We start from the raw sequence: 25,797 nt of genomic DNA on the forward strand, positions 1-25,797 counted from the left end.
AAGACACGGCAGCGCTGTAGATACAGCAGTAAATGCGATGAATCCCACCATCCAGAGACAGTGGGGAACATTTGCGAATTAACTAAGCCAACAGCCCTGTTTTTCAGCACGTTGGGTTGAAGGCGTTTTATAACGACGTTGCTGCGATTCAGGAGAAGCAAAGCTTGTGAAGAGAGGCGATACCTTTCAGCCAGCCAGCTGACAGAATTGGGGGGGGGGGGGGAGGAACCAGCCAAATTTCCAGGCAGAGCAGCCCTTCACGAGGGCGCTGCGCCCCAGCAGCCGCTCAGACCTTCCAGCCCCGGAGCCGGGCAGCAGCCGCAGGCCGGTGCCGCCGCCGCCGCCGCCGCCGCCGCCGCCGCCGCCGCCCCGCCGCAGTGAGGCCGGGCCGGGCGGATCCGGCGTCGCGGGGAGGTGCCGCCGCCCGGACCCGCCCCCGGGCCGCCCCCGCGGAGGCCGGCGGGCGGCGGCGGCGATGGCTGCGGCGGCGGGGGGCCGGGTGCTCTGCCTCTTCGACGTGGACGGGACCCTCACGCCGGCGCGGCAGGTACCGCGGGCAGCGGGGGGGCGGCCGCCGAAGCCCCCCCTCCGCCGCCGCCGGGCTCCGCGGGGGTGCAGCGGGGCGGCGGGGATGGGGGAGAGCTGCAGCGCGGGGGTCACCCACCAGCAAAGGCCTTTTTCTCCAGGGGATGGAGAAGCGAAGCGGCGGCGCTCTCTTTTTTTAATTCATTTATTTTCATTTTCATTTTTTCGTCTTTGCGCGGCCCTTGCGCTCGGCTCCCACCCCACAGGCTGGCCCGGTGTGGGGCACGAGGAGCCCGGGCGCCCCATCGCTTCACCAGCCCGGGGCGTGCAGGGGCAGCTGCCCTCCTGCCCCGTGTCTTTCCGACCTGGGGCACTCGATGGCCCATCCCCGTGGGAAGGTGCCCCATCACACTCTTGCCCTGGTTTCTGAGCTCTGGGCTGCCCAGGGGCCGGGGGGGGGGGGGGGGGGTCATGTTTGCCTGCTCCCCGCCGCGCTTGGAGTGGCATGGGGCACGGCCCGCCGGTGAGCAGGAAGGTCAGGTACCAATATCCGCCCGCAGGGAGGAAGACGCGGAGGACCGCAGGGGCGCTGGCACATCCGTAAAATGCCCCACGTGGGGGTTCCTCTTTCCTCCTCCTCCTCTGCTGCCTGTGCACCCCATCTCCCTCCCCCCATGCGTCCAGCCCCCCGCGCTCCTAGCCCGACAGCGAGGTGCGGGCCGGCCTGCCGCCCCGGCCAAGTGCAGCGCTGCGGGAGCCAAGTCGGCAGGGTCCTGCCTGCGTGTGGGAGCCGCTTCTGGCCCCAGCCGCATCCCGTTCATGGAGGCTGCTACAGACAGACGGATGGAGAAAGCAAGGGGCTGTCGTTTCGCTTGGCCCCAAGGGTGTTTGGGGAAGGGGGGAAAGGACAGACACCGCTGCCACCAGTGCTGGGGCCGTCTGCGGTGGCTCTGCTGCGGGCCGCTCTGGGGCCCGTGGCTCATCTGCTCTCCCAGTTGTGATCTAACCTGCCATTTTTCCTTCCTCCCCTCCAGAAAATTGAACCAGAAGTGGACCAGTTCCTGCAGGAGCTGCGCGAGAGAGTCAAGATCGGGGTGGTGGGAGGCTCCGACTACTCCAAGATAGCTGAGCAGCTGGGCGAGGGCAACGAAGGTGAGACACCAAGGGCACCGGAGGCAGGGAGCAGCCGCCAGCGGACGAGGGGAGGGTGGTGGGCAGACGCCGAGGCCATGTTTTATAGCCTCTGGGACTTCCTGTACCACGGCACAGGGGGCCTAGGGATTGCGTACATCCAAAATCAACAAGCCGCCTCTGAGCCTGTCTTCATGGCCGTTGCCCTTTGGCCGCTGGTGGTGCCCAAGGAGCCACGGAGCCGCTGTTCAAAGGCTAACGGCTGCTGAGAGCAGGCTGCCTGGCGGACTGGGAGTGCTGCTACCCCCCTTCAGGTCTGGTGCTGGGCCCGATCCAGGGCCACAGCAGCTGCAAGAACAGCTGGGATCTTCTCGGCTCCTGCAGCTCCTGCCTTTAGCAATCAAGAGCCCGTTGTGAATTTTGCCCCCTCCCACACCCCCGCTCGCTCCCTGTCGCCCTGCGAGCTACTCGGCTGCGTGCCCTTTGGTGGCGGGGGTCTCTGATGAGTTCCCGGTTAAGCTCCAAGCCGGAACAGATGGAAAGTGACGGTGCCCAAGCTGTTCACCCGCGGTGCTGTGGACCAGGTGGCCCTGAGCAGCGGTGGGCAGGGGATGAGCCGCGAGTGCTACCTGGGCAAAGCAAATGGGGATGGGAGGTAGAGGAGGGACTGAGAGAGGAAAGCAGGTAGCCTGTCTCTCTCTGCCTTGTTTTCCCTCTGCAATATCAGTGTCAAACACATGGTTGGGTACTAAGGTCTCTCTTCTGCCTCATTAGCCAAGAGAGGCCACACTGTGAAGTAATTCACGGCTCAAGGGAGCATGAGATTAATTGCTGAGTCGGCAGCCCCAGGAGGGACCGGAGCTAGATAAGCAGTAACTACTTCACGGGAATATCCTGGCAGTGGGGAAGGGAAGAGAGGGAGCAGAAGGACATGCGCACGGTGGAAAGCCTGATGTTTTGGAGCTCTTATCTCAGTTTTGCCACTGATTCAGTCTGTGACCTCAGTCAGGTCGCTTCCCCCTTCCTCCCTCAGCATCCCACCCAGGAGCTGAAGATAATGTCCCTCCCTGCTGTGCAGGGAGCGGTGAGGGATGGTGCTCGTTTGCTGAGCACCAGGAGATGAGAAGTGTGGTGCTAAGGATTATGGAGAAAGGCTCCCTGGGTCCTGAATACAGGCAGCTTTTCTCTTTCCATGTGGCTCCTCTTCCTAGGCAAAGGCTAAAGCAGTACCAATCTTTTTCTTCTTTATTTCCTCCCCTCCAGTCATCAATAAATTTGACTACGTCTTTGCCGAGAATGGTACTGTGCAATACAAGAACGGGCAGCTGGTCTCCAAGCAGGTAGGCCCAGCAGCTCTTGGAAACACAGCTCTCCTTCTCCATCCCTGTGCGTCCCGTGAGCACCATGGGGAGCAGTGTCCGGTCCCATTCAGAAGGGCAACCTCTTCTGTTCCCTCCAGCAGCCAGGTTTGACTGTCCCCCTCCTCCTATTCATGTTCTTGGGTTTGAGCAAGGCCTGGAGCCTGCAATCCCCCACAAGTAACGCGGCTGTTGACTGTCATGGGGCTCACATGTTTTATGGCTGAGACAGCCAGGACCACCGCGGCTGTGGCAGCTGCTTAGCCCCAGGAGAGGCTGTGTGGCTGATGCTCTCCCGGGGCAGAAGAGCCAAACAGGCCGGAAAAAAGAACTGTTCCTGCTGTCTTGAGCTCCCCTCGCTGCATACTGTCCACATTGGGTAGAAAAGCCTAGTCCAGAAAGGCTTTGCCATTTTCTTGAGGGCCTCTCTTCCTGACAAGTTAGCAGGAACCTGGGCTTCATGTGTCCTCTAGCTTCTTCCTCACTCCCCCTTCTCCTCCCTAGGCCATTCAGGACCACCTGGGAGAAGAGTTGCTGCAGGATCTAATCAACTTCTGTCTCAACTACATGGCTTTGCTGAAGCTGCCCAAGAAACGGTAAAGGCTCGGGCCTGCACAAAAGGGAGTTGTGTCACTGATTTCTAAGGGACTCAAGCCTTCAGAGCCCTCTTAAGAACAGCTGGGCTACTGAGCTTGTCTTTGCTCCAGGTCTGGCAGGTTTTATCTTAGTATCTAGAGGCGCTATATAGGCTCGCTGTCCCACCAAGCTGAGTAGTGTGGGCAAACCATGTCTTTGGTCTGGAGAGTTTGTGCTGTTTGTTAGCATAAGGCCTGCTCTTTCCTCCCTCAGATTTTCTTCCCTCAGAAGCAGGATATGGCCACTGCCTGCATCTGTTTTAAGACAATGGTAACAGCTTGTTCCTGGTCAGAGCATCAGGCATGAGTGGTTGTGTGGGGCTCCAGACAGACAAAGGATAAGAGGGCTGAAGTCCTCAGATGGGAAGTCCAGAGGCTGAGCGCATGGTTTCACACTGCATCTAACCCAGTGTCACTTCAAGCCACTGGTAACAGGGCTGGCCCTGCTCTGCTCCCAACCATGTGCTCCTGTTTGCTTCCCTGGCATCGGATCCAGCATCACAGGGTGAGGTTGTTCACCTGGCCTGAAGGAAAACCAGTCCACCATGAGGAAAGAAAAGGATAGTTTCCCATTGGATCAGCTTGTCCTGTTACCACACTGTTGCTAGATCCAGCAGAAACAAGGGAGAGGGGACAGATGGCATGGACATGGAAGGGGAGAGCAGGATGGCCTTTTTCAGAGGCAGCCTGCAGTTAAACCAGTCTGGGTGTAATGTCAAACCACCCCTCAGACTACAATTTCATAAACGCTTGGAGCCAGCGTGAGCCAGAGCTGCTGTTGAAAGAAGCTGTTCTGCCCTCCCCTTGACCCAGCTGTTTGTGCCTGCTCTGTCCCATGTGTCAGTGCCAGTGTTTGTAGGGTGAACCTGCACAGGGGAGTGATGTGGCTGAAATTAAGACTTAAATGAAAATTCCTAAACTGTGATCCAAATCAGTCTTCTGATCTGAGTCACCATGTGGCAACATGAGCACTTGTGAGAGGGGCCAGAATGGGAGTGTTGGCTAAACATGCCCCCGAAACTGTGGGCTGGGGCCCAGGCACCTCAAGGCTGTTTGGTTGCCTCACTGCTGTCTGGTTGCCCAACACCCAGCAAGGTTTTGGCTCCTAAATGCCTCTGTGGGTTTAGGCTTTGGGGATTTTTAGCAAAGCAAGGGCTTGAACCTGTGTCTCCTGAGTCCTGGCCTGGGGCATGAACCACCAGACCCTTGGCACTGCCGAGGTGCTGCCCAGCAGGCTGTAGGCATGGCTGCCTCTGCGTCCTTCCTCCTTCAGTGTGCTATAAGACAGGATCTGAGTTGGGGGAAGCTAGACTCGGACTCAGAGCTTCGTCGCAGAGCAAGGGCAGACAGGGCTGGGAGGGATGTCAAAGGGTTAGTGAGTTCAAGGCTCCTCAGCTGGAAAGGGAAGGGGATAATCCTTCTCTAGCTAGGTTTCCACAAGAGCTTTTAATCTATTTTCAGATTAACTGTGCTGCCGTCCCTTGTTTGTAACACTGGTGCAGGTACTGGGCTGAACCCTCAAAAAGCTATTCCAAGGTGCCAAGTCAACAAAACTGGCCAGGTTTCTAGCAGAGAAGGAAAAAAGGGAATAGTCTTCTGACAGCTTAGTGCTTTGAACCAGCCCCCTGAGGGACTGGCAGAGTAGTAGTGCCAGTGCAGGGTGAGGGTGGCAAGCAGGAAATTCCATCATGTCTGTGCAAGCTTAGATAAGAACCACAGTCAAAGGTGCACGAAGACACAAAGGCCCTGCTCGTGTCCTGCGAGGAAGTGCTGACTGCTCGTCCGGCCAGCGCCTTATATCGGTAGTGAGTTACATTGACCTGCTGCATCCTGCTGCCTCAAGGTACCACCAACTCCAGCCAGCTCATCTACCACAGATAACATTTCTTAAAAGCCTCCAGGGTGGAGATGCCACAGTCTCCACAGACAGTTGGAGCAGTCTGGAGAACAGCTGTTCTTGCAGTTGTTATAACAATAGAAAATGTTTCCTAGCGTCTCACCTAAGCCCATTGCTCGCAGGCTGTCCCACGAGAATGGTTTATTCCTCTTCACAGTTTCCTTTTATAAAATTAGAGTTGTTGAAGCCTGGCCTCAGCTTGCTGCAGCAGGGCTCTTGGGCATCTTTGAGGCTCTTGTACACCTGAAGCACAAGCGCCCATGGGTGGACACAGCGTCTTTCTTGCTGCGTGTTCCTGCAGGCACTGAGCAGTCATTCCCCTGGAAAGGTCTGTTTTTCTCTGCCTGCCCCCATTGTAACCCTGTGCCCTTGCCTGCATACAGAGGGACCTTCATTGAGTTTCGCAATGGGATGCTGAACATCTCCCCCATCGGACGGAGCTGCACACCAGAGGAGCGAATCGAGTTCTCCGAGTTGGACAAGGTATGTGGGCCTGTCTTGGGCTCACCCTCCCCTTCTCTGCTGATTTTGCACCATCACAGCTCTTGGGTCTTGTCTGCTTCTCCCCTGCCCAAGGGAAGGAGCCCAGCTCCAAGCTGTGCACCAGGCCAACACATGCAGCAAGGTGGAGATAGGACTGATGGTCAGAAAGCCCAAGGAGAAACATAGAAAAAAGGAAGAATTTGGCTTCATTGGGGACCGCCAATGCAGTGGGGCTGCCAACAGTGTTTGTTGTGCTGCGGGAGACCCCCAGGGAATAAGGCACTTATTTCACAGGGTGTTTGTGTTTCCTTGTTCACAAGAATCAAAGATGGAATTTCCCTGAAAACCTCAGAGGGCCCAAAATTTCCTAGCTCAGGTTGTCCCTCCAGGGTGGCCCAGCAGCCCTCTTCTCTCTCTTACTTTCCTAGCCCTAAAAGAGCTGGAACCAATGGGCTTCCCAGACTGGGAGGGCCATGGCACATCTCTGAAGTGTTTGGCCTGTGCTCCGAGCAGTTTCTACCTGTGGGAGCTTTCTTGGGAAATAGGGATCAGTCAGACTTTGCAAGACATGTAAGCAAAGCTGGAAACTGTGGGTTATGAACTTGACTTCTGGGAAACTGAAGCAGATGCATTTCATTGCCAAGGAGAGTGTGTGACCTGCTGTTCCCAGTAGCTTGCTGAAGCTGGCCTAAGCTAACGTCCTTATAAAGCAGGCCTTGGGGAAGACTGGTGGAAGCTGGCTAAACATTGTTAAACTGTCCAGGAGGAGGGGGCTGGACAAGAGGGAACTGAAGGTTTAGTGTCCATTAGGATCCTGCAGAGCACAGAGAGTTCCCTTGGGGCTCAGAGAGGTGGGAAGGGGGAGTGGGATCAGAGCAGAGAAATGCACCAGAGTTGCCCAGCAAACACCTTTCAGCAGACTATGGTAGGCTGTCAACATCTAATTATTCAAATCCTTCTTCCTCCCTTTTCCTCCTTCTCCTCCTTAGAAAGAGCGGATCCGGGAGAAGTTTGTGGCAGCCTTGCAGAGGGAGTTTGCTGGCAAAGGCCTGCGTTTCTCTCGAGGTGAGCAGAGGGTGCTACCTTGGCTTTGCATTGGCCTCTTTATTGTGTTTCCCATTAAATTCTGGAAAGGGGAGCAGGAATCCTAGCTATTCCCTCCAGGGACTTGGTTGGGTGAACGCTGGAGCTGTGCTCCCCAGGGGGGACCCCAGCAAGAGCACAAAGACCTCCTATTCCTGGAGAACTGTTTTGGGGGTGTCACATTCACAGCAGGGCAATGGACAGAGAGTAAACTGTGCTGTAGATTTTCTTCTCGGGGGATCAGCCATATGGACCGGTTTCTGTCCTGTGATGTTTTCTGTGCCTTATTTTAGTTAGCTCTGCTGAGCCCACCCCTGCACAGGAGGTCTGTTTTGGCTCAAGCATCAGCGATAGGGTTGCCGGCAGAGCTCCAGGCACATCCAGCCCTCTGCACAGACTCCTCTAGGAATGCAATGGCGTGAGAGAGAAAGGAGCCTCATGCGTTTCTCTGCTCTGGAGCTTTGTTTGGAGCTGCCAAGCAGCAGGGAGTTTGCCACCCCACGCCATGGCCTTTTGCAGGGCCACTTCTTGTAGTGGAGCTGCACTATAACAGCCAACTTAGCAAAGGTGGGGAACTGAAGGAGAGGCTGAGCTATCTTGGGAATGCAGCGAGGACAGGGAGGAAAATGAGGATGTAAGTGATGGGGCTGAAATTGGAAGAGACTCTTTGCAGAGAAGATAGGCATGCGTTAACATAAGGAGGTACCGTGTGAAAATCTAGGCAAGGGGCAAGGAGATGACGAGACTGGGACATGGCAGGTGACACTCCACTCTTGGGCGCGGCCCCAGTCTGTAGGGAGCACTTGGCCCTCTGGTCTTCCAAGAGCTTTCATCCTGAGATGATCCTTCCCTCTCCCTTCAGCGTCCTGCCAAGAGTATCTTGTGCTGCCCGCAGCATTGACACAGACCATTTGTCATAGCAGAGAAAGACAAAGGCCCCGCAGCCATGTCCCCAAGGGCACAGGGGACAAGAACAGAACAATGGGCCTTTCTCCTCTGACTTTGGGAAGCTGCCATCAAGAGCCCCAGCCCCTGGTGTAAAAGCGTGAAGACAATGGGAGCTGTGGGCCCCCAGCTCCTCTGCAGAGAAAGCACGGAGTGTCTCAGGTCAGGCATCCAAAAAGAGGGGCGCATGGAAACAGGCCTCTTGTGACAGGCTGGCTCCAAGCGCCTCGTCCCAGGCTGTGGAGGGCACGAGCCCCAGAGGCGATGGGAGATCTCGCTGCGGCCCCCTGCACCCGTGCTTTGCCCAGACCAGGGACGGTGCTTGTCATCCTCGATGCAGGCTTCCCTGCCCTCTCTGTCTGATTTCCTCCCCGCTCCAGCTGTCCTCAGGAGCCCTTCTTGCTGCCCAGCTCTATTTAAAAGGACAGAACACAGAGAAGTGCAGCATTTTTCACAGGTAAATGACTCTGGATACAAAAGGAGGAAGGATTTTGAGGGCACTGTCCTGGAAAATTGGCGGTCAGGTTTATTTCCTGCTCTGCTGCAGGCTCCTTGCGTGAGCCTCGACACATCCCCGTCCCTGATCTCCTAGGGCACTTAATCCCTTCAGTATTGCAGTGCCTTGCCCGGGTCACCCTGTCTCCTCATGAATCCTCTGCCCTGGGCTGGGCACGCAGGCTCCTTGCCCCATCCATGGGGAACCAGTGACAGTTTAGGGACCCCCCCCCTAAACCAGCAGGGCACCTCAGCTAGCCAAGGAGGAGTGGAGAGGGACATCAGTAGGTACATTTCTGAGCAGCCTGAGGGATGGGTGCCTCTCCTCCAGCAGGGACCTTCCCCTGCGGGTAACTGTCTCCTTCCTAAGAGAGGTGGGGATTGTTATTTGTGACGAAAGAGACTGTGAAACTCCAGAATTGCTGGTAGCCTGGTGGATTGCCTAGAGAAACAGGCAAACAACATCACCCCACCGGGGACCCAGTGGAGCAGGGATCTGAACTGGGGGGTGAGGGACATCCCAGTTCAAATACATGTTCCTCTGGGCTCCAAGCGAGACCCAGACATACGTAGGCCCTAAACTGTGGGGGACGGGGAAGGACGGGGAAGATGCTGCCTGGGGCTTAGCGCACAACCAAAAGGGGAGCAGGGGTACTGGGGATAACCCTGCCTGATCTAGAGCCAGGGCTTGTTTCTCACCTTTTTAGACAGTACTGTGCACGTGGATGTTCACATGTATACACGCTCTCTGGGAAAGCTCCCTCACCTCTGTACATCTGCCCCGTCTGCCTTGACACCTCTCAAGCTGTTGGCAGCCTGCATTTGACTCGGTGACAAGAGACTGCAGGGCCCCAAGCGGGTCGACAGGCTCACGGTACAGCAGTGGCAAAGTCCGTGCTCCTTGAGCGGCACACAAAGCCCGCTCAGGATCTGCAGTGTGGCGAGCGGGGACCTGAGCTGTGCAGTGCGCAGGGCTCGCTTTGTGTTTGCAGAGCACCAGGAGCTCCAGGTGCCGGCAGGGTTAAGTAGCTTCAGAGCAGTGGTTTTAGAGACATCAGTGATGTCCAGGCGGGAGCCTAGGAGAGAGCTTGATGCCAGTATCCGTCTGAGGACATGGGCTTTGTGCCCGCTTCTGCCTCGTGTGGGACGCAGAGCATGTCAGTGCTGATCTGTAATGCATAACCCCCACATCTGCCCCCGCCAGAGCCGGCTCTTGCAACTCCCCCGCCATGCCCTGCTTGCATCCATGGTAGTCACGGGAGCCGTGCTGATGTCACCCCAGCCGTGCTGATGTCACCCCTGCCCGTTGTCATAGAAACAGCATGGTCCTGGTCATATGCTGGAGGATCAGTCAAGGAGGGAGGCAGATGCCTTGGTGCTGTGTGGGGAGGGCTCCCTGCGCATGTGCATCCCTTTTCCCCTCCTCCCACCCACTCTGGCGTGGGGGACACCCTGGCCGGCACCCAGCTGTGGTGCCTAATGCCCTTCGTTCTGCTGGCAGGTGGCATGATCAGCTTTGACGTCTTCCCGGAGGGCTGGGACAAGCGCTACTGCCTCAACGTGCTTGACGACGAGCGATTTGATGCCATCCACTTCTTTGGGAATGAGACGACCCCTGTGAGTATGCCCCCCTAGCCCAGGGCTTGGCCTCCTCTTTTCCACCCTAGCAGGCGCTGCGCAGAGCTGCTCCCTCGCTGGTCCCTGCACCTCTGCCAGCAGCCGACACAGACCCCTAGTGGTGCAAGAGGGAGAGATGCTCTCATGTGGGGCGTGTTTGCAGCAGGCTCATAATGTTTGCGAGTCTGGCTGGATTGTGCAGAAATCGCCTTGGATTCGCTATGCTGGGGTCTACATCAGTATTGCTTTCCTTCCCCCAGCACTCTCTGGGGGTGTCAGCCACGCCTGGGGCCAGCAGGACCCAGAAGTCAAGCCCCAAACACTTAGGAGAGGGCTTTTCAGGGACAGCTTTGCCTTCCCTTTGGCTTGGTGGAGGGTGATGCTTCCTTGCTGCTATAGACCAGCTTAGCCATCTGCTTGGCCCTCTCCCTTCCAGATGCTCGCAACCTCTCCTGCTAGACCCTTCATGAGAAGGGTAGAGGTTAACCCTGCCTGCCCTCCCAGACAAGCTCTCCTGGTCTAGGGCCTTCCCCATCCTTTCCAGGGGATGTGGTGCCCCACTACCTGCCTCCCATGCTCTAAGGTGGCACAGAAGAGGGGAAGCAAGGGGGCAGGAGCAGGGCTCTCAGTACAGCCTCTTCTGCTTCCCTGCTGCTGTGTGAGTAACAAGCAGCATGTCTCCATGAGCCAGCAAAGCCCGAGCAGCCCATTCGCCACCTGCCAAGGTGTCGCGCGTGAACCCAGCTGGCTAGCTGCATGCTCCTGCCTCCCACCTCAGCCCCCGGGAGACCTGTGCTGCAGCAGCAAACGGAGGCTCCTCGCAGGACAAAAGCTGTGGGTTGTCAAAGAAGGAGGAGGCTTTGGCAAGGCTCTGCTAACATTTTCCCTATTTTCTATTCTCCTGCAGGGAGGGAACGATTATGAAATCTATGATGATCCCCGAACGGTGGGACATAGTGTCCAGTCCCCCCAGGACACCGTCCAGCGATGCCGCGAAATCTTCTTTCCAGAGAGAGCTAATGAGTGCTGACTGCGAGATCCCTGCAGCCCTTCTCCCCCACTCTCTTCCCACGTGAGGAAAAGCACCTTCATTTGAGGAATCTGCTCAGGGTAGACTGGAAAACACTTTCCAGAGCTGGTCAGGATTTAATGTGTGAATGCGGGTGGGTGTGCAGAAGGGAGGCTCAGTTGATCAGCCCTTCAGCACTCCCCATTTATGACTGGAGTCTGTGGGACCGGACAGCCCTTGCCTCCAGAAAAACCTCTTCTCTTTCCAGTTCAGGCCGAGGTGAGAGGCAATACCTGCTTTCTTGATCTGAAAGCATTCGAAATGGCCAGTCATGACAGCGTGTGCGTCCCTCTCTTGCTCCCTCCCCTTTTCTCTTCTTTCTCGCTCTGTTTCTCTTAACATTTTTTGCACAAGGGAATATGCATCTCATGCTTTTCTCCCTCTTGTCCCTTTGACAGGGAAGATGGGTCTGCTCAGGCTCCAGGCACTCTCACTGGAGAAGCAAGATGCCGATAAGGCAGTTTGCTCCAAGCCCCTGGTAGGAAGAGGCAGCAGCGACCCCGGCTTGTTGCAGTGCTGTATGTCCTAACAGAGAGGGACGTGGTGGCAGCATTGCCCCAAGCCCTCAGGGCCCGTGTGCATCCCTCACCTCAGTTCCACACGGGGACAGTCCTTAGACATGGCCTGGGAATTATGTTTTTTAAATGGCTGTGCTCCCACTCTGGGCTTTGCTCAGGTGCCTACAAAAATGAATTCTCTTTACCTTATGAAAAAAAAAATGGCTACAGTGGGTTTCATGTCCTCCAGAAGTTGTCAAGTCTGACAACTGGCTTGGCTGGAGGACCCCTGGGTGCCTAATGAGCATAGGGCACTTTATGGGAAGACTGGTATCAGACACCTTACCAACAGTCTTCTAACGTTTAGGTGTTGGAGTCACTGATGTGTTGGTACCCCACCTTATCCAAGGCATTGATAACAGAGACTAAATCTCCTTCCTTCCCTAGTGCTCACCTTTCCTGTTTTGTCCTTCTGTCAGAGACATTTTCAGAGATGGCCAATACAGGCCAAAGCTGGTTCCTAGTGCCAGTGGAGACAGATACTTTAACAATACCCTCCAAGCTTTCTTCTTCCACCACCTCCCCCCACCCAGTCACTTTACGTGGCCACCTTTAGGAAGGCAAATAATTGGGTGCCGCTCTCATATGTGCTCCTGCTCCTCTCTTCTTCTGAGTCTTCAGGCATAGCAAAACTAAATCTCTCTTTGGGCCCTTACGTTGCCCCTTTACTCCTGGCTGTTACGCTGGGGTGTAACTGCACATCAGTGACTCTAGCCGCAGCTCAGTGCTCAGCAGGACGCTGGGGATCCTCTCCAGGGGGGTGCCCTCCTTACAGCTGCCTGGGGCACAAGTACCTGGTATTTGTGCCCCCAGAGGGGAGGCCAGAGGTTCCTGCAAAAAATCCCCGGCTTGCTCCCTGGAAGCTTTTCTCACCATGTCCCTGCCAGTGTGTCACTGTCCCTGCTGAGCTGTTACTGTGTCTCGGTTCTGTTTTTCCTCTCCTCTTTCTCTTGTTCCTGCTTTCCGTGCACTTTAATTGCCTCTCCCTGTAGTCCAGTTGCTCTTTGCATCTAGTAGCTGGACTGCAGAGAGATATTTCTCAGCTGGCTACCACCACTTAACTAAGGGACCAAATTGCTCAGACAAGATACGTTGGTGCTTTTAGATCCAGGGCAGGGCTCCCACGTTGTCACTGGCAGGAGCCTGAGTGGACCTCGGTACTGTTCCCTGGCCGCAGTCGCAAGAGCAGGTGTGCGGATGGCCAGCAGCATCAGGGTGCTTTTCTTCTCCATTTGACTGTACCTCTTAACTCCACAACACATCAGGTCTGTAATGCATCAAGTTTGCATGAGCTCATTGGTCTGCCGGGTATCCGGAAATCCCCAACAGATGCATGAGTTCCTCTTTCTACCCAGACAAAATTTCTGAGTGGGAGAAGAGGACCCGTTGGAGAGGCCTGATGCAGGGCACCTTTTCCTCAGACCACTGTTTTTAGCCCTCCAGGGTAACCTTTATGGAGGAGTCATGTTTTGTGGTTCCTCCTCCTCTGTTTCACTGTGGATCAGGTTAGATGTGGTTTTCTTGGTTTATTTTTTTCTGCAAGTGTATTCAAAGTCAGCAGGATCTCTAGAGAGCTCTGTGGTGTCGAAGACCAGGCCCTGACCCTGAAGGTGCAAGACACCACAGTGGCTCTGGGGATTGAGATGACCAGTGTATTTGAAGGGAAAGGCAGGTTCTGTCCAAAGCTGCTCCTGGTGGCATTGCTTGGTGTGGGTAGAATTGCAGGGAGAGCAGAGCAGAAACACGGCTGCCCTTTGAGGCAGTAGCCGCTGTTTCCTCTGCTGAGGAGTTCACATGGGCATTGGTGGGATCAAGTTCAGGAAGCTTCCCCTTTCCTAGTGTCCTCTATGTTACACTGAGCTTGGGCTAGTGGAGGGCACCTCCTGCCAGGAGATCCTGCCTGCTGGAGGAGGAGGAGGAGGGTGGCATCAGAAATAACTGGGGAGCCCCGGGGTCTTGAGGCACTGAAATGCTGCTACTGAGGTGGCTGAACGCTGAACTTGGCGCAAGGTAGGCACCTCGCCTGTCCGCTGGGAAGCAGATGGGAAGCCCACATGCCCCCGCTGAGGACAGGGCGTGCAGAAGAGGCCTGTACCAGAGAGCTGAGCAGTCATCTCTGGCTGCAGAGAGGCTGCCATGGCTCTTTGGTCCGGCCAGCACAGAGCCAAAGCTAACCCGCAGGACCTTCAGAGACAAATCAGGTCCCCCATGGTGCTGTGAGCATGGGCGAGGGAGGATTTCTCAGGGCTTGTGTGTGAGTGAGCAGACGTGGTGGGCCCCACGTCGGGAACGGTGTTGCCATATGGTTCTGTATCCCTGCAAGACGGGCAGTTCCTGTCTGACTGATACTAACTGTTAAATAAGAAATATATTTAAATACGTATATATATAAAAACAGTCATATTAAAGCTGTTACGGCCATGGAGGGAGCGTGTGATTTGTGCCCGAGCTCTGCTCTGGCCCTCGCGTGCTGTAGGTGTCCGGTGGTGAGCCGCAGGAAGGGGAAGCCATGGAGAAATGCGCAGCCCCACGGCCAGCAGCAGGGCTTCGACACCCCGCAGCAGCAGAGCCTCGCGTCTGCGCTACCCCCTGGTTGCTCCCTGCACCAGAAATACCTCACCCCCCCGTTGCAGGCAGCAGCCTCTGGTCCCGGGGTCAGGGTCTGCTGCCTCCCAGCACCCAGAGCCGCCTGCTGCAGTGCGCGCACACACACACACACACACACACACACACACACACACACACACACACACACACACACACACACACACAGAGCCGGCATGGGCAGGGCTCATGGGAAAGTCACTTTTAATGGATTATTGCCAACGTTACAAAGGTCGACACAAGGTCAGACAGGCGGGAACCACACTAGAGTTGTAAAAACACCAACAATTCTAGGGTTTTAGTTTATTTCCAAAAAAAAAGAAAAGAAAAGAAAATCAACGTTTGTCTTGGCCAAGCTGACCACGGGTCTGGGGAGGCCCGGTGCTGGCGCGGCGCTGGACCCCGGGGCGCGGCAGGGACCTGAGGCAATCCCCAAGCAAGTCTGGCGTTTGGGGCAGCAGGACCCCAGGTCTGCATCACCCCGCGCTGTGCCACACAGTGCCGGGCAGGGTGGCTGCCCCGCGCCCCCCCCCCCGATTACAGCAGACCCGCGTCTGCTGGGCTGTCGCAGAATGGTTGAAAATGGAAAAACAAACCCATTCGGCGGCGGTTGCCTTTCTCCCAGGCTCCTGGTCCAGCCTCCGCTCCACCGGTGCCGAGGCCTGGCGGTGCTGGCGGTTCCCCCGGGGGGACGGGGCGTGGGGGCTGCCCCCCATCCTACCCCTTGAGCACGGGGGTCTGCCTGGCCAGGACGTGGCCGAAAAGAGACCGAAAAACGAAGTTTGTGCTTTATATATGAGACCCTGTCTACACCGAGGGGGCAGGGAGATGGCTGCATGTGGCACAACCGGGGGAAGGTTGTGACCGCCCCGGTCCTTTGGCCCCTCTCCTCCTGCCCCGTGGCAAGCTACAGACACACGCACACACGTGCACGCAGAGGGGCGTCCCCATGGGGGCTGGGGCGTCGGGGCTGGGAGAGGAGAAGGAAGCCGTTGCCCTAAAAGCTTGGTCCCAGGAGAGTGCATCACCTGCCTCGCGGCCATGCCATGACACGAGTCTGCCGGGGCTCAGCCCCTCAGGCCAGGGGCCGCCTGGCTCCTGGGCTCGGCCTTGGCAGTCGGAGCATCAGCAATGGTGCTGCCGGCCCTGTGCTGCCCGCCAGAGCCAGCCCTCCCCGGCCCAGGGCGAGAGTGCGGCCGTGGGCACCCGGCCGCCCATGGGGCTAGCAGTGGGGACTGGCAAATGCACGCAGCAAGTGGTGACCCAGATACACCCCCAAGCGCTCACCCTTGAGCGCAGGGTGGCTTTTCCCCTTAAAACTAATCTTTTTCTTTCTTTAAGCCACACTTTCTTTTTTCCCCTTACTTCTTGAGCTCATGGGGCAGCACATCCCCGTCCCATGGCATCGCCAAGGGTCAAGCCCTGCCCCAGGCCACCCGTGGGGACGTGCGTGCTCCGCAGCACTGCTCGCCACCAAGGCTGCTCGCAAATCAGACCTCCAAAACCCACGGTTTAAAGGAAATAAAACCCAAGCTGCTTGTTCGGATCGTGCCCACTCCTCCTGCCTCCCGCTCTCCTGGTCCGAGCCAGTGGAGACGTTAAAAAGAGACTGCAAAAACTAACATTAAAACAAGTCACCCGTCTCCCAAACGAGTGACATATTCGAATTACAAGCGACAGGGGAAGGGAGCGGGAAGGGCTTAGCTGCCCCCGTCCCGGCACAGCGATGCTCAGCCCCGTGCCGCCCCGCTCCCCGCCGAGTCCCACGGCGGCCCCGGGCGCTTTCCCATGCCGCTTCCCTGCGGGGCCGAATCGGGGGGGTGGGAGGGGGCCAGGGAGGGGGCCGAGGAGGGACAGACAGACAGACAGAAAGGAAACTGTAACCGTATAAAAGACACCGAACGCAAACGCCTTACACGTTCTGGGGCGGCCCCGGGCCAGCCGCCCCAGCTCCCCGCTCACTCCGTGTGGCTGCCCCCCGGCGCGGGCGCCTGCCAGCCGAGCCGGCTCGCGGCCCCCCACGGCCGCCTAGGAGCCGATGATCTGGCCGGACCACGTCTCGTGCTTCGCATGGGGGGCCAGGTTGGTGAGCACCACCTCCACCGCCTGCAGCTTCTGGTTCTTGGGAGGGATGGGGCAGACTTTGTACGTCACCTCGTCCCCCTCCACTGGCACGTACTCGCCCTCGATGCTGCGGGGAGAGGACGGGCTGTGGGGACAGGGCTGAGCGCCGGAGCCCCGTCCCCTTCCCACGCTTGCCCGCCACCCAACCTGCACGCTGTGCCTCGGGCAGACCCCGCCGGCGAGGGGCATCCGAATTTATGCATCTGGGCGACCCAGGATCCCCCCACCCCGGACTTACTCGGACACGTGGACGAAAATGTCCTCTGTGCCATTCTCAGGGGTGATGAAGCCGTGGCCCTGGGAGCGCGAGAACTGCTTGCAGACGCCCTTGAAGATGGGGCCGGCGGAGGCGCGAGCCGTCCTGCAGGAGGGAAGAGAGGGGGGAAGCTAGCCCGGGGCACAGCGGGAGACGCTGGGCGGGTGACGGCACCAAGCCGAGCGGCCCTGACCTGCAGCTCGGCCAGGTGCCAGCACAGAAGAGGTTTCCTAAAAATAAATAATAAAAAAAAACCCACAGCGTTTCTTGCCCGTGGGGGGTCTGTGGGATTGCACTGCTCACAAATTTAGGATGCAGAAGCCCCGTGACACATCATGCACCTGCAGTTTCCCAAATAAATAGGTACAGCTGTGCTGTCTCACCAGAGATTAGCAGCTGGCCTGGCCAGAGCCCGCGCATCCCCTCCTTGCCACAAGGATGCCCGAGGGCCCAGCCACGCCAGCGGGGCACGCGGCGGCCGGCTACTTACGCGGAGTACGTGCGGGTCCTCTTGGTGGGCAGCGGGCTGGGCAGGTCCCGCAGCAGGAGGTTGCCCCGCTCCCAGACGCGGCTGCCCTCGCGCTGGAAGGGGAAGGTGGGCCACACAGGTGACTTGGGCGAGTGCAGCGGTGGCACCGCCGGCGGCGCGCTGGGGTCAGACGACATGGCCGGGCTGGCGGACTGCTCCGTCGTGGGCGGCCGGCGGGGCAGGAGAGTCTGCCGGAGCTCAGGGCCGCGCGCCGCTGCTGCCTGCAACCTAGCGAGCAAGAGAGAAGCTGTTACCAGCCATCAGGAGGCCCTTTTGCCCCCACGGTTTGCTGCACTTGCCAAACCTGGATGCTGTTTGCAGGCAAGTGCCAAGGGAGATGCTCTTTGGGGGATTTCACTGACGGAGCTGCGCCAGCAAACAGGGTTTTGTGCACCGCTCACTCCTGGCCACCCTCCGTGGGGACCAGCATGCTGTGGATGACCCCCATCACTCAGCAAAGCTGGGGGAGACCCCGGCATCAGCAACAGCCCGCAGAGCCCCATCCTGAGTTGCAGGAACCCGGGATATTCCAGCAAATCAACGAGCAAGTAGGGGAAGAGCGTGGTAGGTTGCTCCTTTCTCTCAGTTTTAAGACTATATATTTTTATTCATGCTATCTGGCTGGGAATGAAGTCCATAAATCAGCGTGTCGTGGGAGACAGGCCAGCCAAGCACAGACCACAACAGAGCCCGTCCCTGCAAAGACGTCTGCGCAGCGCACGGCACGATCGGGCCCCCAACCGGGGCCTCTGCGATACTAGCGGTAACGGATAGCAGGTAATTCAAGAGATTTTTTTTTGCAGCAGCTTTTGCCAGGCATTAACTGGCCTGCTTAGGAGAAATGTTATCCGCCAGCCGCTCGTGGGGGAATCCTGGAAAGCTGCTCTCCAGATGCTCCGTTGCCAGTGACCTGGCCGGCGGGCGATAACGCAGATTTTCCCGTGGAGGGCAAGGTGCCTGATCCCCCAAAGCAGCCCCAGGCTCTGCCACGGCTCTCCCAGCCATGGAAAAGTGATTGGAGTTGATTAGTTTAGCAGTCCAAAAAATTGAACGGGAGGGCAGAGGAAACAGAGGCTTTTGCTAAAAAAAAAAAGGAAAGGAAAAAGGCTGAGAGAGCAATTAAGTCAACACCAGCGCCAGTTTCGGAGACACTGGAGGTTTCGGGGGGGCAGGTTAAGGCCTCCTCCTTCCCCGCTGTGCTGGGCACTCTCCGTTCCCAACAACAACCCCCATCATCAAGCTCCAGTTTTTACCAGCTTTTCAAGGTTTGGAAAAAAATATAGCCCCTGCAAGAAAGCTGCACTTTTGCCCCAAATAGCACAAAAACCCTGCCCTTCAGTTGCAAGATGATTTGCAACACTTGGCGACAACGCCCGGCTGCCGGGCCTCATGGGAAATGCACTGCTCTGGCCGCCTGCTCCGTCATCGTCCCCCTGGCCAGCGGCTTCCCTGTCACCCAGAGTGAAGGAGTTCATGCCCAACATCCCGCTGAGTGACCGCTCCCTTCCCCAAAATCTCCGCAGGGCTGTGGGGCGCGTTTGGGACTCCACCTGCCTGGCCTGCTCCCTGCTCCAGGAAACCCAGCAATTTTTTAATTTGCTTTCTGACTCATCCGCGGCCCCTGGAGAAACAGAGTCCTTGGGGGGGCGTGCAAAAGGGGGTCACCTCCACGCTGAAAATAGCAGGCACCAAGGGCGCAGGAGAGATTTTTCTGGAGCAGCTGAAGTTTCAGGGAGGACATGGGCGGCTCCCCTCACCACCCACATTCACTTTCCCAGACCCCAAACTCAGCCCATGCCTTAGCTAGCTTTTTAGTGGCAGCCACTCATGATCCTCGCAAAGCCTCGAAGCAGGTTGCTCTGCCCCTTCTGCCTTGGCCAGTGCCACCTTTCCCGGTAGGTGAGCAGCCTGGTGTCTTCGGGCGCCCCAGTGCGCTGCGGGAGCCCGTGCCTGCCAAGGCACGACCAGGGCTAGACAAGCATGCTGAGTCTGGAGGACCCAGCCGTCAAGTCTGGGTGATGTTGGGGCATTGCTGCTTGGAAAACTGCTTTACCGCGGCATGCCTCAGCTGTGTGCCTTCGCTGATGGGGCCTTTGGGCTTACCCACCAGATTAGGGACAATGGGGAGTATTTAACCTGAATAACTGTGCTTTGAGCTAACTATTAGTATGCTAAGGGGGTCAGTGGGAGCCAGGAGAAAGAGCTTCTTCCGGCTGGTCTGCAAGGGGGATGGTAAAATGGAAGTTTCTCAGAGGCAAAACAAAAATAAGAGACGAATGTGGCAGGACAAACGAGACGGAGGAGCCTTGCAGAGACAAAACAGTCAGGGCAGAAGAACTGATAGCCAAGCGTGGGTTTGCACCAGGAGGTTTACCTGTGGGACCAGCCTCGGCCAGAGGGGCTGGGGTGCCCTGAGAAGCTCTGTGATTCAGGGAGCTGGAGCATGCTGGGAATTGCAGATGGGGCTTAGCGCAGCCGACAAGGGCAGCGTGCACATTGCAGAAAAAGCGACGGCGCTCCAAAATCCTGTGCAGAGCAAGCCTGTCTCCTGCTAGGGCCTCTCCAGCACCATCAATCCACGCGGCAAATCCTCTACCACTGTTTCCACTCAGGCAGGCAAGAAAGCAGGCTTTCACACGGGAGGTCTCATGCTGCGGATGTGGCTAAGAAATGTCCCGATGCTCCAACACCAACCCTCCTCCTTCCCATTTATTACCACCAAGCGGCACGAACATTGGCAGCTGCTCAAGTTTGCTTCAGCATGAACTGACGGGAACCGTCTCGGCATCATGAGGAAGAAGAAAATCATCTCTGCTTGGGGCCGTCGCAGCCCAGCCCGGGGCTCGCATGGGGCTAGTGTGACCATGGCCCCACAGCAATGACCACCTTTGGGCATGGCCATCAGGGGTGCCTGGCCCAGGGCCAGCAGGTTCCCACTCACTACTGCTCAGGGCTACGCCAGGACTGGACGCCTATCAGCAGGAAGACATCCAGCCACACAGTTCTCCAGGATTAGCGTGAGGCCTCGTCTCGCCCTCTTCTGCCAAGCTTGCTTGGGTGTTTTGGAAGATGCACAACACTAGGGTCTGCAACATCACTTTTTTGGAGAGAGAGAGCTGTTTCGCAGCTCAGCATGGGCAGGAAGAGAAGTTGTCCCAGGGAGCAATGAGAGGCGATGGAAAGCTCATTTTTAAGGCAGGGACATGGGTGACGGTGGAGGGGGACACACAGGGTACTCCTGGCAGGACAAGCTGCACCTTCCACGCTGCATGAACTGTATTTATGCCACAAGCCTGGCACCATTGCCCAGGGACATGAGAGGCACTTTGGGGGGGCTCCAGCTGTCCCAAGGGGAGCAGCCATAGAAACACATCTCTACCACACAAGTATCTTGCCCCAGTGTGGGGCATTTTGTAAGAAGAAAAGGAGAAAAACCCCATATAACAAAGGGAGGAGGAGAGGAAGACCCTTAAGCCTGACACTAGCTCGCCATGGACAGGGATGAGCACAGGGAGACGGGCACAGGGAGGCTGTGGGATCTCCATCCTTGGCAACGTGCAACACTCACCTGGGCAAGGTCCTGAGCAACCTACTCCAACCTGGAAATTATATCTAACTTTGAAGGCGGGGGTCAGAGCAGAGACCACCAGGGCACTCTTCAACCCAAATTATTCCATGTTTATAGGTGGCCAGAGGGGAGGAGGTGTTTGCACCCCGGGCTGCACCGCGTTGTCCAGATTTACACCGCTGAGGTCTTGTCTGGGGACCACCGCACCGGACACCTACGGGTCCCAGGTGAGGGCTGTGCCTGCCCTGCTTCAGCGGGAGTGCACCCCGAGTGGGGGTCAGCCATCGCTGCCGCCTCCCAGCGAGGCGAAGCGGGAGTGCTGGCATGAGACGGCGCGTTACCCCAGCTCCCACCTCATTTAAATCCCCGCAGCAAACAAAGGAACCGAGGAAATTAAACCCACGGCAAAAAAGGGCTGAGGGAAGAGGGGAGATGTGAGCATGTCATCTCCAGAGTCTCCTCCCCTTCCAGTCCAGCCAGGGAGCGGGGGAGGCCTCTCCAGGCCTCCCACCCCTTGCCTGCCCTCCCCGCCGTGCCACCCCACAGCCCGAGCCCGGCGACTGCATTGCTCCCCCTTGCAATCCCGAGCAGGCGACACGGAGGGGATATTTGGGGGAAGAGAGGCTCCTCTCCCCTCTCCCCCATCACCAGCAGGCGCCGGGGACTGAGAGCCTCCTTCATGAGCCCTGGCCTCTCCCAGCCTGGTGGACAGGCGTTGTGGACATCCGGCGCTCCGGCATGCGCCGTGTCCGTCCTGCGCACGTGCCTGGGGGCAGGGACAAAATCCAGGTCACCTGAGCGGCCAAGCAGAGCAGGCTGCAGCCCAGCTCAGCTGCGGGGAGGTTTCCCGGCACAGCCGCCGGCCGCCGCGGGACCTCCATCCCTCCTCGCTCCTCACGGTGCCGGCAGCAGCTCGCGGCTTCCCTCGGGCGCCGGCGGGTGACGGCTCTCCGAGCCGAGGGCACCTCGTAAGCCCCGTGCCGACACCGCTCTTCAGCGCCCAGGCACCGGGGAGGACGCTCGTCCGCCCACCCCCCCTCCCTGAAGACCTCATCCACAAATGAAACCCCGGACCCCTGTGGTAACACAGCTTTTTTTCAGGCGCCCTGGCGGCAGCTCGCTCAGCTTTTGTATTTTTCCAAGGGAGCATTTCGGAGCGGAGCTGACAGGCAGCCGCGCTCCGTCGGAGAATCCGCCAAACCCAGGCCAATTAACGCCGACAGGCGCTAGATGCATCGGCTTTCATCTAGAGATCCAAGCGCCCCGTTTGTCACAACCCACTGAAAGGGCTGCGGCTTATCAAACAAAATCACTGTCTCACTCCCTCTCCTGTTTCAAACCTAAACGCACTGACTCGGGCGCTGGCCTTGCCCTCGTTTAACCAAATGTTCTTTCGAGGTCCCCTGAGAAGGGGAAGGAGCCTTTTGAAGGGACACCAGCCTCGCTTCGCCCCCACTCTGGTCTGCCACTCCCCATTCATCAGCGGCAGCAGAGAAAACCCCCCAGACGTCACTCAGCCGAGCTACATGGTACGTATTTAATGGGCTTGATGGTCCTTAGGGGCTCAGTCGTCCCCCCTCCCGCACAGCTCCTCTTTGTGCTCCCTCCGATCTGGAAGCCTGTGATGCTCCGGGTGCGGAGTGCGACCCTCCTGCTCGCCCAGCGCCGCGGCCCCAGGCTGCTGCTTTGAGCGCGGCCGCAGCCCTGGGCAAAGCCCTGGCACCAACGCCAGCTGCTCTCTCACCTGGGTCCCCTGAGTATTCCCGCTTCCCCCACCACCACCCTCGCCGCTGCCTGGCCGGAGGTTGTTTTCCCTGCGCTGTTTTTCCCAGCGAGGTCTCACACGGGTTATTCCCTGCCTCTCCATCGCCTTTTCTAGATCCGTCGTGAGCGCCAATGCCTCTGGTTTAAGAACCAGTGAGTTTTTTGGCTTTACCTTCCCAGTCCTTCCACATCGGGGGGGGGGGGTATATTTTCAACAGGAAAACCATCCCTGCAGCGCTCTGCTGGAAACCTCCTCCTCATCCCACCTAGGGCACGGAGCAGTGAAAGCAATTTTCTGGCCTGCCGCCATCCTCGGGGAGGCTGATCCCCCCCTCGAAGCCAGGCTGTCTAGACACAGCCTGAAACAGAGCGCGCCGTCCCTGCAGATACAGCGCTGCGCCTCGACACTTCAATGCAAAATCACATTTTTCAGCCCCTCGTCGCATGCACACACCGAGGGACCCGAGAACGACTCGGGGGCCTGGGGAGCCCCAGAATGAGCCTCTCCCTGGGGGGCTGCTCTCATGGGCGGGCATCAGTTTGGGAAGCACACCAGTTAAAGGCAGAGGTTACCACAACCAGGGCGCTGCAGTGCTTCGGAGACTACGGTTATTCATCCTCCCTTCCTCAGAGGAGGACCACAGCCTTGGCGTCTAGCAGGTTTTTATAAACGCTGTCTCCGTCCGATGCTAATGAAAGCCTCTCCCCCCCCCACCACCCATTTTTGGTTGCTGGATCCTGCCATTAAGAGTTAAATTACAAGGGAAACAATTTCCTTCACATATCCTGCACGTTAAAAACCCCTTCACTGGGATGGATAGCTGTCAGAAAAATAAACCAGCCATTTATTTGGAATACACGTTTAAGGCTTCCCCTCCCAACCTAAGCCAATCACGCTCACCACTCCAAGGATCTTTGCTGAGATAGTCTCACCTACGATACAGCCTGGTTAGCGCTAAAATATGAATGTCACCTTTATGGCTTGATTATAAAAAGCTCCCTTAGTCAGTGCTGTGCTGCTGAGTGCTAGGGGAGGCCATGGGGGAGAGCAAGCAGGCTGCCAGAAGCAAAGGGGAAGCAAAAGGAGAAGCCATCATGGAGGCTTGATTTACCTTTTAAGCATATATGCATAACCATCATTCCCAAATACCAAGTTTGCAGGATTTGTGCTTTGTTTTTTTAATTAGACTAGTGTCTGTTCAAAGACCTCATGCAAATGTCCTCATCCCTGTCCTTCCTTCCTCCTTTGTGGATCTAACTTACTGTCTGCAGGAATGAATAGTGCAGCCAGTCCAAATGAAACACCAGTTCAGAGCCCCTTCATCATCAGCACGGTTTAATAAGACACATTTTTGCAGATCCCTCCCCCCTTCTCCGCACACCGAGAGCCAGGTCCCAGCTGACCTCAGCCCTCTCTGGCAAAGCCACAGCTATTTGCCCCCCAGCAAAATCGCACATGCAACGCGGCCGCCCTCGCTGCCAGAGGAGTTTTTGTTTCAAAGCTTGGTGGGGAATAAATGAGACGGAGGAGGGACGTGGCCCTTCATCCTTACACCTCGCCACCATCAAAAGAAAAAATCAGCGATGAAATAAAATATAGCGCGTGGACTTGAACCATGGGCAAGCTCGGCAGCTGCTGCGTCCCCTTACCTCCTCAGCAATCCCTGGCTCCCTGGAGCTGTGATTTACAAAGCATCAGTGCCCAGGGGGGATGAAAGCTCCTCTGCTACCTTGCGAGGAGCAGCCGTCTTGCATGCAGCCTGGCTCTGGGGGGGTTTCTCTCGTGCGCGCTGGCTGCTGGCTGCCTCCTGATGGATCTGCGGTATCTGATGTGTGTACGATGTGCACCCTGCACACACACACAGCCGCACGCCTTCCCCTGACGTCAGGGACAGGCCAGGGGGAGCGGGCAGGTGGGAGGGATTAGGCCGGTCATTTCTGCTCCAGGCTTAAAGGAGCAAGTCTGTGCTGGGGGACGGAGAGAGCTGGGGGGGCTGGTTGCGCAGGGCTGCATCGCTCCCCATCATGCAACATGATGGGCGTGCGTGTGTGCTGCCGACACAACCTGACGCGACAGGGCAGACTGCAGGGAAGCTGTGATCGGCACTGGGGGGGACAGGGAGACGGGGAGCACACGAGGTGGGAAGAAGCCAGGTCTGCCATTTCGTCCGCCCGCCGGGAGAAAGACCCTTGTGGGGCTGCTGACGGGCTCTCCCACAGGTCCCCAGTAGCAGCGACGGGTCACATCTCTACCCTGGGGACCCCAAGCCCCACCGGTGTCTCTCTGCAGTCCCCCTGCAGTCTCTCTCTCCAGCTGTGCAAGCTGGTGCCTGGTCTCTGCCCTGTGCAGCCTCCAGCACCCAGGGGTGCTGCGGTTGCCCTGTGGCTTGCAGGTGTTATTAGGGTTATCCAGGTGTTATTGGGGGTCTCGTTTCAAGTGATGGAACATACCAAGCCCCGACACCAGAAAGATCTTTTGTTTCTGGTCTACCTTTTGCCAATGGGACTACAGTCAGGAGAGTCATCTCCGTGGGCAGAGGCTACGTAATAAATCGGCCAGAGCCGTTCCCTCTGGGGGGCACAGCTCGACGTGAGCGCTGACTGCACTGCGGACGGGAATCAATAGTTCGCACGCCCACCAGGAATAGGGCAAGGAGAAATGGGGTTTAAATTGCAGGAGCAAGATTGATGCTAGACATTAGGAAACACTTTCGAACAGAACAGACAGTTAATTACTCAAATAGATTGCCTGGGGAAGCACCGGAGCCTCCATCACCGGAGGTTTTTAAAACCAGGCTGGGCAGGATTTAGGTGATACTGGCCTCACTTTGGAGCAGGAGGATGGACTGCACCTGCACCTCACCCTGCAGGTCCCTGTAATCCTGGAGTCAAATCTGCAGGAAGCCCAAACGACCATGGGGCAGCGTCTGCGTTGCAGAGAGCTGTCACAGATGTCTTGTGATGGAGGATGCTTGTGGCTTGGCTTTGGTTTCTCAGACATGACTGTCTCCTTGAGCCTATTTATTCTGTGCGGCTGAATACAGTGGTATCGACTGGACCTGTTCCAGTGACAAGCCCCAGAGCTGCAACATGACATCTGAGTTGCATAGGAAGCCACAGGCATGTCGCAGAGACGGGAGAGAGGGTCAGGGCTGCT

The 25,797-nt window shown here is 57.4% G+C and overlaps 2 protein-coding genes across 2 annotated transcripts; one reads left to right on the forward strand and one right to left on the reverse strand.

The window, feature by feature from the left end:
- Positions 1–415: 415 nt before the first annotated feature.
- On the forward strand, positions 416–14,220 carry PMM1 (phosphomannomutase 1). The gene is made up of 8 exons (XM_064511831.1): positions 416–547; positions 1,560–1,677; positions 2,920–2,996; positions 3,519–3,610; positions 5,930–6,029; positions 7,019–7,094; positions 10,054–10,169; positions 11,077–14,220. Exons 1-8 carry the CDS (start codon positions 476–478, stop codon positions 11,197–11,199), a joined length of 774 nt encoding a protein of 257 aa, XP_064367901.1. The 5' UTR covers positions 416–475; the 3' UTR covers positions 11,200–14,220.
- Positions 14,221–14,586: 366 nt separating this feature from the next.
- On the reverse strand, positions 14,587–24,623 carry CSDC2 (cold shock domain containing C2). The gene is made up of 4 exons (XM_026101419.2): positions 24,291–24,623; positions 17,270–17,536; positions 16,762–16,884; positions 14,587–16,590 (listed from the first exon to the last, which is right to left on the reverse strand). The coding sequence occupies exons 2-4, from the start codon at positions 17,443–17,445 to the stop codon at positions 16,428–16,430; spliced, it is 462 nt and encodes a 153-aa protein (XP_025957204.1). The 5' UTR covers positions 17,446–17,536; positions 24,291–24,623; the 3' UTR covers positions 14,587–16,427.
- Positions 24,624–25,797: the final 1,174 nt, after the last annotated feature.

The sequence above is a fragment of the Dromaius novaehollandiae genome, chromosome 1 (genome assembly GCF_036370855.1).
Source record: "Dromaius novaehollandiae isolate bDroNov1 chromosome 1, bDroNov1.hap1, whole genome shotgun sequence".
In the NCBI taxonomy this organism is placed as follows: Eukaryota; Metazoa; Chordata; class Aves; order Casuariiformes; family Dromaiidae; genus Dromaius; species Dromaius novaehollandiae.